General features: G+C 43.7%; 1 protein-coding gene across 2 annotated transcripts in view; it reads left to right on the forward strand.

The window, feature by feature from the left end:
- The window catches only part of LOC102796279 (nuclear factor of activated T-cells, cytoplasmic 1-like), a 60,170-nt gene that overhangs the window by 23,635 nt on the left and 17,079 nt on the right, over positions 1–19,456 (forward strand). For both annotated transcript variants that reach the window (XM_006794865.3, XM_087848096.1), the window contains exons 7-9: positions 6,646–6,701; positions 8,682–8,814; positions 16,801–17,472. In XM_006794865.3, coding sequence (XP_006794928.2) covers positions 6,646–6,701; positions 8,682–8,814; positions 16,801–17,472 — 861 coding nt within the window. The remainder of the gene's footprint in view (positions 1–6,645; positions 6,702–8,681; positions 8,815–16,800; positions 17,473–19,456) is intronic.

The raw sequence follows: 19,456 nt of genomic DNA on the forward strand, positions 1-19,456 counted from the left end.
GGGGCAGATCACACAGAGCACAAAAGCCTATTAGCACAAATGAGCTATAAATCATAAATACATCTACTTCTCTAACTGTTTCCATTTGTTGTGTTGTTTTTTTTTTGTGCAGGCTGTAGCTGTTTTTGGCATACACGCAGATGTTTTTGAATTGTCTGAAACACCAACGCAACAAAGACAGATATCAATTAATTACAGAGCTCTGTTAGTGGATGCCATCAACATTTGAGAGATTTGCTGTTTGCAGTTTGTGGTTAAATGAGGACACCAGAGACACACAGGCATCCAGTAGTCTTTAGAAAATCATTGGCACATGTGGCCACTGGCATTATCTTCTGTACAAGGAGCAAAATATCATGCCGTGAATACACAGTAATACATCTAAGAGCAAATGATTGTTTCGTACAACAGCATAAATAAATAAATCAGACCCACATGTACTCTTAAATCATAGCGCCGCTCTGTTTGTCGACTTTAACCTTCCTCTCCTTCTCTGTTGTTTTGATTGTCTGTCTGTCCCCCCGTGAGACATCCGCAGTATCAAATGAGCAGAGCTCATAGCTGTTGCCACTGCGGGAAACCTTAATGCACCTTGAAAAATAATTACTTCTACTTTTTAGATGCCATGTCCATCCCCACTGCTCCACTTCATCACCCACAGGATAACTGATGCAAACCGGTGCATTCACATGTGTACAGTACGTGTGTGTGTGTGTGTTTGTTGTTGTGTACCCGCTGCGGCTGCTAGCCTGCGGGCCTGTTTGCGTTGTTCAGTAGGAAGTGTTTGCAGTGAGTCATCCACAAAGGATTCCCTGTAGAAGGGGTGAATCGGAAAAGACAAGACCCCTTAGACAGTAGAGCGGGGGGAGAGGAATAGGAGGTGCAGAAATGGGCGGGGCTTCCGTAGAACTCTTGAGATATTGGCGCATAGAAATGATCAGATGTTATGGTCCAAAGTGGACTCGAAGACCACAGATCACTTTCCACACGCCCCAGCGAAAGGTTTTCTTTGTTCATGTGACTTTTGTATGTATGGTTTTGCTCCATCAGATAGTGCAAGATATTCAGACTGTAGGAACATAGGTGCTCGTCTTCTGTTGCAGTTTAAAAACTCCTTTCAAGAGTAATTTTGTTGATAGTAATAATAATAACAGTCTATTTCATTTTTGCTCTCTGCTCAGCACAGAGTAGTGCCTTTCCCAGAACCACAATATGGGCATTTGTGAAACTTTCCATCTTTTTTGCATTGTTGACTTTGCTTCAGTTTTCTGTTATTAGTATTGCGTTTTGTGTCTGTGTTTTTGGTATACCCAAACCGCTCTTTTGGCATTGGATTAGGAAGACATACCTGGCGCACCTATTGCAATGTGTGTTCTGGCTTGCCCTGCTTTCCATGGATGGAATGAGTGCTAAAGGCAGGGAAAATAGAGGCACAGACAGACAAACAGAGAGAGAGAGAGGGAGAGAGAGCAAGCTGGGGAAAGCCTACACTCTGACTCAGAGGGGAGGTAAGGGAATTCCCTGGTGAGCCGGATAGTTTTTACATCTGGTAGGACTGGAGCGTTGCCTGGAGCTCAGCAGCACCATGCAGCCTGGTCTGCAGCAGGGAGAAGTCTGGTCCTCTCTACCTCTGCCTCAGGCTGGAGAGAGGCTTCTTAGCTCTAGCATAATCTGTAACTTTAGAACAACATGATCTACTACAGTAAGCTCGAGCTAATATTCCTCATGTGTAAAAGCTCCTCAGCATCGGACTGAAATGTTTGGATATTCATACCTTCATAGTTAGAAGAGTGCTATGACCTGAACTGCTAAGAGTTCGTTCATGCACTGTTTATACTTGGCTGAACTCTTCCACCCTGGGCAAGTTTAAACACCAGACAAACTGGTCGATGTATTGTACTTGTAGCAGTATGTCTAGACTGTCCTTTGGCTTCAGGCTAGAATAACCTTCATGGCTCATACTGGCTCATAGTTCTGGCACTTTGGCACGATAAGACCAACCTCCACCCCTGCTTCAGGCATGAGATTTGGGATCTTACTGTCTCATTAGGATGGTATACTGCCCTCAATTTCAAAATCAGTAACTATTTATCACTGCTAGAATGGTTTAAGCTCTCAAGCACCTTGCTAGAAGAGCATCATGAGGAATGTGTGAAATGGAAGTTTGTTTCTTATCTGCAGTTTAAAGCTATATTTGTGCAGTGGCTTTGAGAACATCTATACATCAAAGAAACCAGTTGTGTGATAGCAGAAAAATGTTTACATTGTCCTGTGGCCTCTACACTTCTCTTTAGACATGTTTGAACATGTAATTGCCAGAACAGTCTCTCGAACTGTGGAATGATGGCCATTTTTGTCAGGGAAACATCTTAATATCCCTCCAGTTGATTAGAATAGTGATATACCTTAATGAAATGTGGCTCACTACATGGGTCTTTATGACCGATTTGGCTGCAAGCTGTTGGAGCGACCCTGCTCTGATATATCAAATGATCATCTACCTGCATTCTTTTTCACCATTCACTCAGTTTCTAAGTGCGGTTCTCGCTGTGACTCTCGCTAGGCTGTGAAATAACGTGCAACACACCATTAAGAGCAGCAAGCTTTGATGTCTTTCTAATGCTATCCACTCTACAAATACTATCCAAATGTACAAGTGCAGATGATCCTCCCACCGTCATTCTGAGTCTTCAGATCATTTTCAAACTCAGCGCCACACAGCTGGACTCTTAAAAAGAAGCATAAAATTTCACTCCGCTGACCGCCATCCTCCTCAGGCTACAACCCCAGGTCACGTCGGCTCACGCTTTCCCTGTTATACACCGAGAATAACTCACTTCCTGGCTATAAACCCATCATAAATGTACTGTCAAGTCGTAATTTATACGGAAGCCCCTCGATCTGAAGCAGACCCACATTTCTCCAATTTCACCAGGTCTTAGATTGGCAGAATCCAGTCGCTCCAGACGGGAAACGCAGCTGGGATCAGTCACGGTGGAATCCCTTTTGGGCTTTTTTGGCTTTGCGCCTCATTGGGCAACAAGGCGAATGCTGTGAAAAATGTGCATAAAATTACTGAAGCATTTTCATTCAAGGTGGCAATGGAGACGCTATAAAATGGAAAATAAACTTGACATAGGTAAACAGGAAAGAGATATAAATACTCTAAAATAATCTTCTCTGGAAAAGAGATGTAGCTGCAGAATATGTCTGGGTTGTTTCACAAGACAACCTCCGCATTTAAGCGTGTGATTCATAGTTTCCATTCTCAAAAATCCTGAAGTGAACTTGGTCAGTGGAAGCTGTTTTGCACTACACAATGCTTTTTGGAAGGAAAAAAAATCACCTTTGGCTGTCAGTATACAAAAAAAAGTTAAATTTAAAAAAGGAAAAAAGAAAACGCTCAAATGCTAAAACCTGTGAGTTCATTGGGAGGTCAGATACACTGTTACTCAGCTATCTAGGGTTCTTAACTTGGGTAGGTAGTAACAAAAGGAGGACTATAGTATATAAAACTAGAAATAACACAAATGAAGGGTTTGGACTTTATGAGGTTTTTTACAACAGCAGCTCTGTTGCCAGGTTGTCACCAGACAGGTACACAATATTGTTTGTTGTCAAGAACTGAAGAAGAAATGACTCGAAGAGGCCTCACCCTACGTCCTGTCTAGTTGCCTGATGAATGAACATGTTGTCCTGGTTGTGCAGTGCTAGTCTTTGTGGACCAGATTTGCAAGAGTGAGTCATATATAGAAAAGCTGCCTGGTTAACATTTGAGCACAAAGTCTAAAAATAAGCGTGCTTCCATTTGTCCATGTGCATGCATGTGTTCATTCACTTCTTTGTTTGACCAAGGCAAGATTATGCCGTACCTAGAGCTCTCCAGACACAGCTCTTATATGCCACTCATTGTTTTTGTGCTTCCCCTGTTATAATTCAAGTTGAAGGCCAGAACAAAGGTAAAGGATGCTGTGGTTGCATGTGTGCATATGTGTGCATCGGTGTGCGTGCATTACGCGTGGGTGGACTTTGCTTGAAAGAGGAGGTGTTGTCAGGAACAGAAGCGTTTTGCAGATGTTGCAGGGAAGATGGAGAGAATGGAAAGTCCTGTGGTTATCACCCAAACAGCATGCCACAGGTGGCCCCATCCCAATTCCATCAAACTCTTAGCTTTGCTTCACACGATGCAGTGTGATTTGAAAAAAGTTTGACAGAACAAACTGATTTAGAGCTACCAAAGGTGAGACAAAAAAAAAAAAAAAGATCAAGAGGGAGGCAGAGAGAAAAGTTTGAAAAACATGTTTACTAGTGGAGGCTGGGGTTGACGTCGGAGTCTAAGGTTTCCCTCTTGGAGTGTCTCCCAGAGCGGAGGCGGGTGAGATTCCCTCTTGGTTCCCCTAGACGTAACATGAGGAACGCTCATCTCTGTCTGCCTCTGTCTCTCCCCTTTTCTCTGACCTTCCCTGAGCCTGTGCTTGCTCTAATCACCCTTCCATACTCTGAACAACTACACTGCATTACCTTTGCCTCATTCTTTCATGTACCTCAATCATCTGCCACATGCACAGGATCACACACTGTGCCCCCTGGCTACTGCTATTCCCCAAGTCATGCACTTCATCTCCATTGCAGTGAGGTACATTTCTCCATATGCAACTCTTATTTCCACCCAGTTCAAATACAAAAAAAACCCTTATCTGATCTCTCCACCGTCTGTTTTTCTCTTCCCCCCATGTTTTAATATGGCCATTTTGGAAAGATATATCTACTGATGTTCACTCTCTGAATAATAAAGCTGACCACCCGCCCCCACTACCACATCTCACCAATAATAAGCCAGCCGTGACTGGAATCCTTTATTCTCTCGCTCTGTGCATGATGTGAAAAACATAATGCTTTGGGAAAAAAAAACAAGGGTTTTACATCTTCCAGAGCTGCTGGGCTTTTGCTGTCGTTTATGTGGAAACTGTCTCTGATTATCTTATCTGATGGCTTCCTGCGCCTGACGCTGCAACTCTAGTTCTCTGTTTAATCTGCAAACTCCTACTTGCGCCTGTTAACATATAGTAGCACTGCCACACTACCCATCCGTACAGTTGCGTCACCTGGTGTGCCACTGAAACAAAAGCTGTTCTGTGTCACTGTCATTCATGACAGCAGTAATGACTCATGGTTTGTGCTGGGGAAAAAAAGGCGAAAAATTGCAGTGTGGTTGGTGTTGATTGCCGTAACAGAGCCCAGAGCGTCTGTTCACAAAGGTGCGGCGTGAAATCACAAAGAGGACGCAAAGAATGTGAACTGAGCTTCTGCAGGCTCCCAACAGCTGCAGCGGCACACAGGCCTTTTATTGCGAGGCAGCGAGGGGAAACCTCACCACAACAAGAAGAAAAGAAGGGCGGGGAAGAGAGGAAAAGAAGTAGGGGGAGCAAAATAGAAAAAGAAAAAAAAAATCTAATCAAGGATTTAACGTCGGGACAGAAATAGTGCAGAACTTTACAGAGACAGACGAAGAAAAGAGAGGATGCATTCCTTGTCGAACGTTAGAGAACAAACACAACCCAGCTCGTGGCTATACCAAATCAAAGCGGCTTCCCCCTTTTTTTGTGCTTTGGTCCAAAACCTTAAAGTCTTCACTTCAGACTTAGATAAGCAACACATTCTTACACTGGAGCTGCAAAAATTGTTAAAATTGTTTTTAAGAAATGAAAGTTAATAAATTATCAATTCACTAAGGAGCTCATCTGAAAGAAGAGGGAAATATTTAGTTCATAATTAAATAATAAAATCTGAAAAATTCGACTAGAAGCAACTTAATAGAGTCAAAATAAGGGCAGACTCCCTCTGGTGCATTGAAACTGGTGTAGCTAGAGGAGAATAAGCAGGTGATTGATGGAGATTTTGGAGTTGATGTCCGGAACAACCTGGATCTGGTCGAGTTTCAATTGTCTCACGATGCTTTATATTATAACGTAAAGACTCTACAATATTAGAAAGAAACCCCAACACAACAATCAAGTGCTCTGTTTATGTTCCCTTATTATTCAAGACCTTGCATGTCATAAGTAGAATTTTAAATTCAATTCTGGGCTTAACAGGGAGCCAACATGGGAGAAATATGTGATCCAGAACTCTTTTTAGTCCCAGTCAGAGTTCTGGATCAACCAAAGGCTATTCTGGGAGCTTTTAGGACAGCCTGATAATAATGAATTAGAATAGTCCAGCCTAGAAGTGATGCATGCATAAACTAGCTTTTCAGCATCACTGTGACACAGGATGTTTCTAATTTTAGAGATGTCAAAGAGGAGGGTGCGTGACAGACAGCCTGAAAGGGGGAGTGAAATAACACTAGAGAGAACCGGAGCAGGTCTATTATAGGAAAGAATAGTGACAAAAACGTTTGAATGAGATGACTTTGACAGTGTGAAAATGAAACTGATGAAATAAAAAGATCCAAAACAGCACATATCAACAAGAACTTGAGAGAACAGAATTTCTTTATTGAATTTCTGTCGAAACCGTGATGTTTTTTTTCCCCAAAGTCCAAAAGTCTGTAGCCACACTCCAGGTGAGGTCCATCTCATCTATATGTTGATGCAGTTTGTAAGGACCTCTGCTAAATAATGCATTTCTCTTTTTGCAAAACAGATGGGCATCATCTTTGGGAGACGGAAGCCAAAGTTGACAAGGACTCCATCAAATCAGTGAGTGCACCTTACCAGCATGATTTATTTGAAATGCTCGTGCCGTCTCCAGTCCCACCTTCCCGTGAGACTTTTTCTCCTTTTCCTTTCTCTGTCTCTTCCTCATCTGTCCCCTGTAATGATGTAACCTTTGCTAAGTTATTACAAATTGCAACATAGACAATGATGTTTAGCCGATGCAATCCTGAATGGAATTTTCACAAAATCTCCTTATCCTCTTGGAAGTAATTAGACGCAGGCTGTCATGTTGTTTTTGCATCTAATCCATGAAGATACACATGTATGGGTTACACACACACACACACACACACACACACACACAATCCTTCTAGCATAGCCAGACGTTTAGTTCACAGTGAGGCGTGCTGAATTGGGCTCAAACACCTCATCTACGTTGAGACCGTGCAGCCAAGTGCAAATCGCACCCTACCTGCTGCCTTTCATGAGGGTGGTAATGAGAAAATAAACCAGTGTACTCGTTTAACTGACGCTCAGTCGGACTGTTAATGTAAAAGCAAGCGAAAAGGGAATCGTCAACAGAGGGAATGAGGCAAATGTTTTTCTATGTGTCACAGGGAGCTGCCTGAGCTCTGGACTTAATTAAGATTTCATCAAGGTTCATTAGGCCTGCTTTTTACTGTGGACAGAGTCAAGAACAGAACCTGTTTGCTTGTGCAGGATGACAGCATGTTTTGAAATGCCGACTCTTTTCATCAACTGTGTCAAGCCACTGTAAACTAACTGAGGTGATTTACACTCGCACATAGTTAACTATCCCCAACTAAAGTCTGCAAGTCGGGATGTTTGCTGCTGCTGTTTCGCTCGGGTAAATGACTCGGTTGCATCAGTAGGACAAATATGGAGTGTGGTGTCTAATTGCTCCGCAGGGCCGGCTGATGCGTGATGGCTAGAGTCCCGGATGCTGGAAAATTAGCAGTCAGCATTGATAAAACACAAATCTTACAGTGTGTTTGTAAATCTAATAAACAATTACTTAGAGACAGCGAGCGAGAACAGGCCCTCTTCTTATGCCAGCTGCGACTAGACTACTCTAAAGTGCTCCAGTCTGACTGCCTGCTCGACTGTGTTTTTATTGCCATCCAGAGTGTGCTAACTTTCACGGGGTTGGGAAGCGAGGGAAAGCGGTGCGCACGCACTTAACACCCTAAAGTCTGCCACCTGCATGTTTTTCTTTGTCATTATCTGGAGGGTAGACTGGTGCTGAGCTCACCTCCGACTTCCCCCCCACCTTCCTTCAAGTGCGGCAATGACCAACAGAAACCTGCTCTCTGTCAAAAAATGCTTCACTCTGAGCCTGTTTAGATCCAGAGGAGAGTCATAGCTGCCCCGGGATCATTTTTTTGCAATGTTCTCAATATATTTGCAAGTTCATATCCATCCAGACTTGCTGTGGTGTAGCGATGCAGAGGAGGCAAGCAGGCAAGCCAGCAAAGGCACGGCTGTACAAACAAATAAGCTGGCTGCCTCCCTCCTCTCGTGCAGTACAGGGACGATGCTAAAGCTCCTGGGTTTTCCTCAGAGACAAACACAGGCACTGGACCAACCTCTTGAGCTCTCGTGCTGCATCTACACAGTCCAGACGTGCTCATTTAGACCTGCTCCCAGTCCAGCCTCTTGGAAACAGTATCCTGAATACTGGCCAACTGCAAAACAAACATAGCTGTTGATTAACCTCTTAATTCCCCCAGGTGTACAGTCATTATAAACCCATGCTGTGTAGTCTTTCCAGTCTTTTAAATTTGCAGAACTTCCTTTGAAAATATTGTGGTGATCCCAAGCTTTCCAAAGATGCAAAAACGCCTCAGCCTAACTTTGAGACAAAGCAAGAAATAAAACGTTTAAACTACAAAGCTAGGTGGACAAGTACTAAAAAGAAGTTGGTTATTTAAGAGGAAATGTGAAAATCGAAATGACGTCTCACACCTGAGTTTTTATTATCATATCATATTTCTGTTTTAGAACGCTCTTGTTGTGGAGATCCCACCATATAGGAACCAGAGAATATCCAGCCCGGTGCAGGTTAACTTCTACGTCTGCAACGGCAAGAGGAAGAGGAGCCAGTCCCAGCGCTTTACCTACCTTCCTCCAAATGGTAATAATCATCCACCCACCCTTTCTATTACCAGTGACACTGCAACACTCATATGCTTTACACAAGCTGCACGCTTTGTGTTCTTTATTGCAACTGTGTGCCTTTCCACGCCTTGACAGCCATTCGTCCTATTTTACCTCAGCTGTTAAAGTGCTACGTGAAATTTGTAGCCCCCCCCCCCCCCCCCCTTTTTTTTTTGTGTGAATGTTTTTGACGTTGTAAGTGGCAGCACTTGGCTGAAGCCTCTGAGCGAGTGCAGAAGGTGTGAAGTGTGTTTATTCTGCAGTGACAGCACGTTCCCCAGCCATGAGGTGCACCTACTGAGTGACAGAGCCTCCGAGCACTGTTGATGTAGAGGAGTCAATCTCCCAGCGTCCTGACTTTCACACCCGGCCCCACACATTCTCTTCCAGCACACTTATGAATTGACAAAAAAACATTCACGCGCACACACACAGCCAGCCATTGCTTTGCCATATCATTCATGTAGCAACCTGAAAACCCAGAAATACCTCTGTCTGTGTGTGTGCGTGTGTGTGTGTGTGTGTGTGTGTTTATCACAAGCCCCTGGCCTCAGTGTTTATAGACGGCTTTCACGTTGGAATTTGAAGAATGTATTGTTAAGAGTTAAAAAGTTCAGCCTTGAAATTACATTGCGAGCTATTTGCTCTTCACAGTAGGCACAGGTGAAATATCATCTTCAGTATCGCTTTCGAGCATCCCACGAGAATAGCATTATTTTATTGCGCCGGTTTGCTCTTTCAAGCCGCAGCTTTCCAAATATGGTGCTATAGTAAGTCCTTTGCTTGTTGGTCTGCTGAGAAGCGGCACCGACGCAGTTAAGAGCTTTTCAAGACACCAGAGAACTCTTCTGCCTCTTTAAACAGTAGTTGCTGAAGGCAGACTTAGCAAATGCTGCAGCTCATTTGCTCGAGCCGGTTTTGGAATTCTAACCAGCAACCGTGCTTTTACAAGGCACGCATTCCCCTTGTGATAACCAGCGAAATCCATTAGATCAAAACAGTGGTATCTTGTTTTCATTGATCAGAGCCTAATGGGTCTAATGCTTCTGGGATAGCAGGCAAGCAATGTGTTTAAAGACCAGAGCTGTTAATAAGATGTGACATTTAGATTATCAGCAGATGCATTTATGGCCTCGGGAGATAAGTGATCAGGATTTTGGATGAGGCTCTGAGAACAAATAGAGCACAGCCCTATTTGGAGATGCCTGATAATATGATGAACAAGTGCATTGTGGGTAACCGGACAAGTGTGGGACAAGACAAACTGTGGCCATATATAGCTGCTCATCCGTTTCATATAGCAAGAAACAGAAAGAAAAGGAGATGCAAAGGCTTTTCAACATCCACGGCGCATCTCAAAGTCAGTTCTCTGAGCGTGCACGCAGCTCTAATTAAAAGATGGCTTGTTGTGTTCTTTCCTTTGCTGCCAAATAAACCACAAGTACAGCCTGGACCACACAAGCGGGGCCCGTGTCTTGTCAAAGAAGTTTAATTAACTTACAAGTGTTACAGCCAAAGCGACCACGACAAGGTTTTTGAGTTCTATTTTCAGATACAGCGTGCGCATTAAAAAAGTACAGCTGATCATATGAAAAACAGAGACTCTGTTGGGAGATAGCAGGTGAAGCAGAACACAGAGCTTGAGTTCCATAGTTGTGATCTACCTGGTAAAAACTTTGGTTTTATTTTTTTGACCAATTTTTAAAATTGTTCTAATTATCACAAACAGACACAGTGTGCACAGTGATGACTGCAATAGTTTCACAGTTTCAATACTGCAGCAGAGAATGAGGAAACCCTAGTGAAGCTGTTTGCTTTTGAGGGTTTCAGTGTGTGTGTGTGTCAACAGTGAGTGAAACAACCAACACTGCGGCCATGTACTCGGGGTGGGCTGCGGAGGAGGACACCCACACACACGCATAGACACACATTGCTGTCGACACTTTTTTTTACTTCTTCTTTTTTTTGCTCGCTCGTATGAAAAGACTCTTCCGGCCCTATGTCCCACTTCAAGCACAGTTGTGGTCTCTGACGTTGTTTAGAAAGAACATTTCTTTCACACTCTGCTGTCTGTTCATCTATAAAAAGCAAACCAAAACCTTAAAATAGCCCAACTTGTTTAAAACAGCGGAAGGATGAAGCAAACACTCTCTGGGACCCAGATGCTAGTGAAAACCACCTTTATTTTCCATTCAGGTCATGTGACCATCTTGTTATTCTTTGACACTAATGCATATGTGGTTGGCAATACTGCGGCTAAACATTGATACCTGCATTTGAAGAACAAAACACATCCGGAGGGGGGGGATAATAAAACAAACAAACTGTTTGCTATATTTTGCCCCGCAAGTACACCAGACATATTATTTCAACAGGCATCATTATTTCAGCAGATCTGTATGTTCACTGCCTCTGTTGTTAATTAAGAAGTTTATATTAGGCCTGTCAGATGCAGTGGAAAGATAGCAATAGATGGATGCTGCGGAATTTTGAGACATTGCCATGCTAATATATTGCAAAAAAATGGACATGCTCTATGTAAGTGAGGAAGAGGGGAATTGTGTATACAAAGCAGAAAACTGTGGAAGAGGAAGTGCCAATTACTGCAGTTCCTTTAGGCTGGCTGCTAAGGAAGGTAATAATTCAGTTCAGTTCAATTCAATATAGTTATACAGCGCCAAATCACAACACAGTCATAGTTACAACAGTTGCCTCAAGGCGTTTTATATTGTAAGATAGACCCTACAATAACACATACAGAGAGAAACCCAATCATATGGCCCCCTATGAGCAAGCACTTTGGCGATGGTGGAAAGGAAAAACTCCCTTTTAACAGGAAGAAACCTCCGGCAGAACCAGGCTCAGGGAGGGGCGGCTGTCTGCCGCAACCTGATGGGTCGGTAATACCAATAGACTTACATTTTAGCAGAAATAGTGCAAAAACTGTTTTGGTCTGTATGTCTAATTCCTAATTTCTGACTATATAAATTTTATGTATCACATTATGTTAAGGCTTAAAGTTTAATTATTTGGGACAACTGTGACTGACATTTGGCTGCTGCTAGCTGGACTGTTAGCTGCCCGCTAGGCTAAACTGGACCTCTCTGTCCTGATTGTGGCGTCGCTCATATGACTTTCTGTGCACACAATTGCATCAACGACATATCTAAGAAGTCTGCTTTCCAGTTTTGGTGAGTAAAATTCCAGTATATTATTTATATGTTTGTAGTTAGAAGGTATCTCAGGAGACACCCTTGATAACCAAACTTCATAGTATTAGTTGATAATTTAGCAATCAAACCACTAGTCCAAATATAGTCATGTTTTACATCAAAAGAAGAAAATAAGAGATGATGGCTGTCATTTTAAAGTTAAGAGATTGTTGTGGTGGCTATCCGGTCTTTAAGTGATGATGTGATGAATCCTGCTTCCGGGCCCAAACTACTCTGCATTTAATAAGGCTGTTGTGCTTTTATCATGTTTTAATGCTTTGTATCTTGTTCTATTTAATCTCAACAAGCCCCTAAAAACAGTCAGTGATCACTGTCGGCCTCTCTCGGTTTTTGTTACCACTATTCAATTTAAAGCTGAGTTTTTTAAACCTTACGATGTAACTACAGCTCAGCCCATGCAGCAGTATATTAATGACTAACCTCGTATTGTGGATGGATTATCTAAGTTGTTCTCCTGACTGAAGTTTGATCCGTTTACAGCGTCCTGCCATGAGATTGCATTTGCGCCTAACCCTCGGGAACCCTCACCTCAACTTTTATTGAGTGGAAAAAAGTCCTCCGTTTGTTAGCGTTCGTCCTCCAACTTTACTGTTTATATTATGCTAACATAGCTGTGTTGCTAGCAATCACGTAGCACATCATTATATACCAGCTAGCCAAACTTCAGTAACCCTACAAAACTCACTGCTGTTTAGTTTTCTGTCTTCATTTATGTTGGAAGTGATAGCAGAGCTGTACGTCTTAATTTGTTTCAGATTTCCCTCAGTCTGAACATGGTATATTATATTTAGATGGCAGCTAGCGAGCTAGCGAGCTAACTCCCTGCTAACTTCTAATTCTGTTAAACTTCATAAATTCTTTGTTCATGGATGCCTTAAACTTAATTGTTACACCTGGTAGAGTAGCCACACTGATCATTTTATTACAGATGATAGAATTTAGACAGTTTTTCAACTCTCAGTAATGCTGCAGTGATCGTTTGACTTGGAGACCTGCAGCAGTGTTTGGGCCCAGACATAGCTAATGACGTTAGACTTAAAGACCAGATAGCTATCTTTTATATGCAGTCTATGATATACACAAAGCAACCCCCGCCTGTGTCCAAGTGAATACAAGTTGACCTTTCCCTTCACAGAACAAAATAAAGATTATTTTTTAGAATCTTTAGAAAAAAAGAGTTATACCAGTTATGGAAAAAATGTTTCTCCATCGGGATGTACTGATTATGAGGTATAGGTGCATTTAGCCGATGAGTCGAGAAGACTGCTATTGTTTAAATATACCATCAGCAGCATTTGCGGTTGAAGCCTAAGTGCCTGTCTGTGATGATGAGATGTACATGCAGAACAACTGTCGTCTGGTTCCCAGAATGAGCTTCCCTTTTCCGAGCTCCCGTCCAATAATTCTTGCGTGTGTAGAGATGTGACGTGTTGCTCTTCAAATAAGAAACAGTTTTCACCAACCACATTAAACAACAAATGCTAAAAAAATGCTGGCAGTGACCAATGCTTGGGCCAAGAACTTCTCGGAACCCCTTTATTTTTACAGGCCTTTTGGAGATTCCTCTGTAGTTCTATTCTATTCTTAACGCAAATGGCTGCCTGCTCTCCCCCACCATCACTGCATCAGTCTGTGGTTGGAGCTGGAGAGGGTAGAGCCAGAAACATGTTCTGTGACACATACAGGAAAAGTTAATGAACCACACGTTGATCTTTTGTTGTAAATATTTGCACAGTCATGTTTTTCTAAAAAAAAAAAAAATCTGGACAATGACTGAACTGTTTCTGTCAGGTCTGCAGCTTTGGGTGTTTTTACACTAACCTACAGTATACCAAAGCCCACGGTATGCTGTGTGTCCAGATTGCCTACACAGTGGGACACGGTGCACGAGGTACCTTTGAGTTAATGAACTACCACCTGCTCCATGTTAAATGTCACGGGAGATTCATGCCGATAGTATGAGGTGTGTCCAGAATTTCTTAAAATGTTTTTCACAGTGGCGTAATAGTATCATATTTTACCAGTGGAAAAGAGTGTTAAGAACCTATTGCATCCTAAAATACCTCTTGAATTTGGCCAGAAGTACAGATGCTCTTCTTTAGAAAGTGTTTTATAAAGCTCACATAAGCCCTGCTTGCTTTTTTTAATGAAATAAACAGATACAGACACACATCACTGTCCCTATTCCCATCCCACAAGTGCTCAGTAAAATACCTAGATCATTCCTGATCAGTTCAATACAAGCAGACAGAAGGGAAAACTGCCAGAAATGGAGAGAAAAGCATGTGCGGAGCATCAACAGTCTGTGGGCCATAACCCACAGGTTGGGAGGAAATAGAAGCCAGCTGAAGTTGCACTGGGCCCGGTGAATCTGTTTTCTCAGTTCTCATATAAAGTGGATAGGAGACACAGAGATGGACCAAACTGGAGGAAACACGTCTGTTTATAAATCGAGGAGGGAGGAGTTTGAATTTTGGAGAAAATGTTTGCAACTTTGGAGAACAGGCAGGTGGAGGTTTTGCTTAATGTAAAAAACAATTCTTAGAATTTCCTTTACTCTTAATGAACAGCCTTTTCCTACATGAGTCAAACAGCCGTCCCATTATGCTGAATGCGAAATGAATAACGGCGATGCACCAGGCCCAAATGTGGATTCAAGGACAACCTGATTAGAACTTGGTTTTAAAAGGTCAAGGTCACAGTGAGCTTACAAAACACATGTTGGGCTATAACGCAAGACTTTATACACTAATTATGACACAATTTCATAAAAATTGTCTAATAGCTGTAAAAACACTCTTTCTGGCAGCTGGTCAATGTCATAATCCAAGAATAGAAGACAGCGAGGTTGCAATTGCTGTATATTTCACATGTGCTCAGATACTTAAATAATAACAGCAATCTTTGGTGAAAGGCATCTGTACATGCAATAAATTACTCTGGACGTATGCAACTTTCATATATTGTAATTATTTTATTTTTTTCATTTAACTTCTGCAAGGAGACATTTGAAACAAGATATCAGTTTTCAGGATCCGTTAAGCTCGATGTTCTTTAAATATTTAACGGGACTTTTGTTTTTTTTGACTGATTTCATATGGTAGAAGGTTAAATGTGTTTCAAATTAGAGGCAGCAATGCAGATCGGGACCCCAAGCTAAAATATGAAAATGGTCTCATTTTATGACATTTCCACTCTGATATCACACCCTCGGCTCCTTGGCACACTTCTGTCCATTCACACCAGAGAAAAAGGCACAGGAGACAAAGACAATCTGGAGGGAAGTAACTGTGGATGTTATGTGAGCATGTGACTCACTTGTTATTCCCCAGGCCACGGAGAGGAGGCCTGTGCATCATGGGACTCGCCTCACCGTGCTGCCCCAGACACCAAGCCTGGTCTCTGGGCTCTGAAAGCAGACAAGGCTGACGTAAATGTGTTCCCTGCCGCGTTATCGCTGCTCTGTAGCTCGGCACCCCGGAGGCTACAGACGCGTTTGGTGCCTTTTCAGACCAAACTCTCACATACCTAGATGTCTTCTTTTTTTTTTTGACACACTAAGGGACAATTTGCCTTTTTTCTGTCAGTAAAAGGTTCTATTATGTACAAAAATCATACACACATACATCTTATTCTTAATGACAGCTTCAAGTAAATGTCACTACGAAGTACATTTAGCCAAAAACTTTTTAATGGCTGGCACCAAACAGTCACCACACCCATTAACACATTTTAACAATTGCTAGGAATAAACAGTATGTCCATTGTGACTCAGAAGCCTTTGCTGTGCATTTGGGTATCTTAACACGGGCCTATTACTTTTGTGCTGGCACAGCCTGTGCATATGTACTTATATAATAACTCAGCAGTGAGCTTGTTAATATGGATCCCTCTCCGTCACTCAACCCGGTCCATAAACACGCCGCTGTTTATGAAGGCTTCGGATTGTGATTGAAATTTTCAATTAATAGAAAACCTTTCTTGACAGTGAAGAGGAAGTATGTGATACCTGTCAGTCAGAAGTAATCAGGAAACAACGCAGACAGTCTGCACTGGATTAGAAGTTAGAAGGGAGCAGGCAGGATGATCAAATGGGGTCACTGCACTCTCTGCATTAGCTGAGGTCTGAAGCTCCTGAAACCACAGGCACAGCTCTGCAACCTCTTAAGCAGCTCAGGCAGCCTAATCAAAATCAAATCATCTCCTTTTTTTCACCCCCCTCCCCCACCCCACCACCACTATCTTTTTGGTCCTGAGAGAAACAATTACTTCTGGAGTGTGGAGGAAACCTGGGGGTCCTGAGCAGCAGCAGCAGCAACAGCAGCAGCACTCCACTGCTTTAAAGTACTTTTATTGGATATCAGAGCTGGAGGAGAGTCCAAAGAAAATAGGTCCTATTCATTATTGGAGCCAGCTGTGGCTTTCCACACTGATGACTCATCCATTTTTCTTTCCTCCCTATTCTTTTGCTTTTTTTCACGGTGTGGTAAAGATGGGTGGCAAAAGAGGAGGCGTAAGGATTTCTCTGTTAGAGGACTCTGCCAAGTTGACGCTGAGCCCAGATCCACTGGTGGTTGTTTGTTTGGATTATAAAGGGTATCACAGGCGCAGTTCTGCCTGCTCGATGCTTTACTCAGCCTCAGTCATACGCTCACTGCGCCACGTGGATTCCCTGCACGTTTTATAACCTCTCCTTTCTTTCTTTCTTTCTTTCTACTTTCCCCCATCAGTGCCGATCATAAAGACAGAACCCCACGATGAATATGATTCTCTGGGTACTGTGGGGCTCTCCATGCATTCCACTCCCTACTACAGCCAGCCAAGACTCACTCCCATCATGCCTGTGGCCGACCCTGAAGCCTGCCTGGTTGGGGGCTACCCTTCGTGCCCACCTCGCCATGCTGCCATGCCATCGTCACCCCCCAGTTCAAGCCCCACCCTTCATGACCTGTCTCCTGTGGCATTCAGCAAGTGCCTCCCCAACAGCCCCACCCACGCAGCAGCACCACCGGGACCCATGGTAGCACCCCCTATTCAGGACAACCCTGGCCACCCTAATCTCGCCCACCCATCTTCGCCAGATAACAACTCTTCTCTAGGGTTGCTCCACTCCCAGGGTAGCCCCAACCACCTCAACAGCCCAGGACGCCATAACTACCACCCTATCTATTCCAACAGCAGCCCCTCATCTTCCCCAGCGTCCCACCCTTCCACTCCAGTTGGGCCTGCGGAGAGCCCATTCGTTCAGGCCTACAGCCCCACTCAGGCACAGGCGGCAGTTGGCTCAGCCCAAGCTGGAGGGAGGTCACCAAGCTTGCTACCTGAGGATGCCAGCCCACCTTCGATGGCCATCACCGTCAAGCAGGAGCCCCAGGAACTGGACCAGATGTACCTAGATGACGGTGAGTTCCTGCAGTGTATGCACATTATCCAGAATAATAACTAAATAAAGTTATAAGTTTCTCTTTATGAGATCACTGTCCGTGCCAAAACTGGCCGTTTCCGCAACACATCACATTTATTTAACAGCTTTTTCTTATCTGCAAGCCCTCACGCACGGCCGCACCCTACTGCACCTCAGAGTATTTCCTGAAAAAAACTCTGGCAGCATATTTACGTCAGATTTGTTTAATTTTAGGCCCAGCGGATTTATTTGCTTTTGGTTTTAATGTGCCGGCCAGCTTATGTTGTCCGAATGGCAGCTTGACTTTCAAACGGTAAATTGCCTTGATGGGATTTTGAAACAATCTGTCAAAACATCACAGCACTGGGGTCAGCCGGGGTGCAGCCGAACAAAAACAGTGGCACACGCGTAGCGATCCAAACTGTTGACACAACGACTAATGAAGGAAGCAAAACAATGGGTAGGGGTTTCCTGAGCCGGCCCACCCCCTCCTCATCGCCACCCCCAAATATCTGGGAGGGATGCTGGGACGCAGGAGGCAGAGGCTTTGTTTTCCCGTCATTTCCCCACGGAGTCCACACCATGCAGCTGTCGTCATCAGGGGAGACTGTGGGGTCACCAGTCTCCCTCTAGCAATGAAACCAGTCACACCCAAGAGACCATATGGTTGGGTTTATTGCCTCCTGTGTCCATCGCACATTGTGTCTCTAAGGGCAGCAACCTGTTATCTGTGTTAGCAGAAGCTCCACTTGCTGTTATGATATAGAGCACATCCCTGGCATCCAGCCAGCTTGACCTGTTAAAATCTGCCTGCAAACTACTAGAGGTGGTGGAGAGGGGAGGGAGGCGCCACCGCATTGAACTCAGGAATATCACCCTTCCTGTGCACCTTTTGTTCAGTAAACTAATGTTGTTGCATGTGTGTGTATGAGCTCATACGCATTCACTCAACAGCTCTGGGAGTACAGGGGTGATAGGCATGAGGGGACCTGGGGAGTTTTGCTGTGGAACTGTAATTGAGTTGAAAAGCAGTTGTCAGCATATCTGTCAGTCTTGATGAGTCCCGTTAGTCGTTATCTCATAAACAGACAATACAGACACAAGAGGGATGTCTGCCCCTTATCAGCTCTATAAACTGATTTGAAACTTTCTCTTTCCTCTAAAAAAACAACAAAAGTAAATAAATCTTTTAGACTTTTTCCTCTTTGAATTCATACAAATCTGGACTGTCTGGAGATGTAAGCTGAATCCTTTCCTGTTGCTTTCAATAATTACGGCAGCAGAAGTGTTCACGTGGGCATTAATTGAATAAAGTAAAACGATAGCTTTATTTTGAGTTTTCTACTACGGTTGCCAAACGGGTCCTTTTACACCAACTGACGTGGCAGTGCTCATCCAAGTAACCTTGTTTCTCTTCCCCGCTACTCCATCCTCTGTCACTTTAGCAAGCTCAGTCTTCCTCCGACCCGGTGGCCAAATGTATTCAGCCTGCGATTATAGCTACATTAGGGACGCACAGGAATGTGTATTGATTGACCAAAGACAGTGAGGCAGCCCCTTGAAAACCTCAGCGTGCTGCCGTTTACATCACCTAACGTCTGTGCAAGCATCTGTGGTAAACTCTTGGAGTCCTGGTAAGTGTGCGGTGGTAACAGCATACTGCCAAGGCATCTGCTGCTCCAAGGCCCGACCCTATCCAAAACCCCTCAAATGAGCCCTGAGCTAAAATAAATACGATCGGAAGGCAGCTCAACCCGGCGTCTCACTCCCCCGTCCGCACGCATTACAGCCGTGTGTTAGCAAGCTCAATTAAAGAAAGAAGACTAGCAGATGACCTCACCGCGGCAGCGGTGATTTAACACCGGCCATGAAGAAAAAGCGTTCCTCCCAAGCAGTTGGGGAGCCCGTGATTTGGAGTCGGCAGGAGCACACTTGATCTTCCCCAAGAGCAGTGCACCTCCCACGCCCTAACACTAAGGCCT

The sequence above is a fragment of the Neolamprologus brichardi genome, chromosome 11 (assembly GCF_056152115.1).
Source record: "Neolamprologus brichardi isolate AB-2024 chromosome 11, ASM5615211v1, whole genome shotgun sequence".
Lineage (NCBI taxonomy): Eukaryota > Metazoa > Chordata > Actinopteri > Cichliformes > Cichlidae > Neolamprologus > Neolamprologus brichardi.